The sequence below is a fragment of the Enhydra lutris genome, unplaced genomic scaffold (genome assembly GCF_002288905.1).
Source record: "Enhydra lutris kenyoni isolate GAN:26980312 unplaced genomic scaffold, ASM228890v2 scaffoldscaffold12, whole genome shotgun sequence".
NCBI classification, from domain to species: domain Eukaryota; kingdom Metazoa; phylum Chordata; class Mammalia; order Carnivora; family Mustelidae; genus Enhydra; species Enhydra lutris.
In genome coordinates this window covers 41,726,821-41,728,235 of record NW_019154096.1, presented here as the reverse complement: position 1 = coordinate 41,728,235, position 1,415 = coordinate 41,726,821, and the positions used below count along the sequence as shown (strand labels likewise).

Here is a 1,415-nt window from a genome sequence, read left to right as displayed (position 1 = left end):
CAAAAGAATCTTGGAACACTACATCAAAAACTAATGATGTACTATATGGTGACTAACATAACATAATAAAAAAAAACAACCTCAGTATTGAAGAAGTATTGAACTCAGGTCCTTCTGATTCAAGGACCAACTGCCTAAACCATTTTTCTCTCAGCCTAGCCAATCTCTTGGATAAGGAAATAACTTAATCATATGCTCCTCTAAAACCTTTGTATTCCCTGATGTCTCTATTGTAGGTTAAAGATGAGCAGGGATGCTGCTGTAGAAGGAGCTTTCCATGGAAATGGGGAATGGGACAACTGTCCAAGAATTCACCTTGGAGGGGTTTCCTGCCATCCAGCATCTGGGAAAGGTCCTCTTCCTGGTGCACCTGCTGGCGTATGTGGCATCCACAGTAGGCAATGCTGTCATAATCACCATCACCTGTGCTGATTCCTGGCTCCACACACCAATGTACTTGGTCCTCAGCATCTTTTCCTTCTTGGAGTGTGGTGTCATAAATGCTGTTATCCCTAAGTTGTTGCTCATCTTTCTTTTAGGCAGGCAAACCATTTCCTTTCCTGCCTGTTTCATACAAGCCTTTATTACTGTATTTCTTGGAGCAGTAGCTTTCCTCCTCATAGCAGTGATGTCTTTGGATCGGTATGTGGCCATTTGCAAGCCTCTGCATTACCCGACCATCATGAACCTGAAGACTTGCTCCCTCCTGGTCACTGCGTGCTTCGCTTTGCCCTTCCCTTTCATCACTGGTCCACTAATAAAGTTTTCCCAGTTATCCTTCTGTGGTCCCCTTATCATCCCCCACTTCTTCTGTGACCTTGCCCCCCTGATTCATCTCTCCTGCTCTGACACCAGACCTACTGAAATGTTGACCTTTGTCCTCACTTTGTTTATCCTTATAACATCCCTTATCATAACCATCATTGCCTACGGCAACATAGTCACAATCGTGGGACTCCCATCAGCCAAGGAGAAACAGAGGGCTTTCTCCACCTGCTCTTCTCACCTCATAGTCCTCTCTCTGATGTATGGCAGCTGTGTGTTCATATATGTGAAACCAAAGCAAGCGAACAGGCTGGAGTCCAACAGGGAGGCTGCCCTTGTGAACACGGTGGTGACCCCGTTGCTCAACCCTGTCATCTACACTCTGCGGAACAAACAGGTCCACCAGGCTCTGAAGGAGACAATGTGCAGAATGAAAATATCAAGATAAAAATAATATCACAAGGCTTTGCAGTGGAAGACTTCTGAAAACCAGGTGTCTTTATTATGGCCCATAATATGAGGCCTAATGCATTTTCCCTGGCTACTTCATTTGAACACTGTACATACATCCCTAGAAAAATGGAAATCTGTTTTTAAAAAAAATCATTTATTGAATTTTTATTTCCCCCTCTGATATAAACCACGTGCTT

The 1,415-nt window shown here is 44.0% G+C and overlaps 1 protein-coding gene across 1 annotated transcript; it reads left to right on the top strand.

The window, feature by feature from the left end:
* Positions 1 to 253: 253 nt before the first annotated feature.
* On the top strand, positions 254 to 1,213 carry LOC111145390 (olfactory receptor 6C74-like). Its single transcript, XM_022500262.1, is given in 1 exon segment — positions 254 to 1,213. A coding segment is annotated over 1 exon segment (960 nt).
* The last annotated feature ends 202 nt before the right edge of the window (positions 1,214 to 1,415 follow it).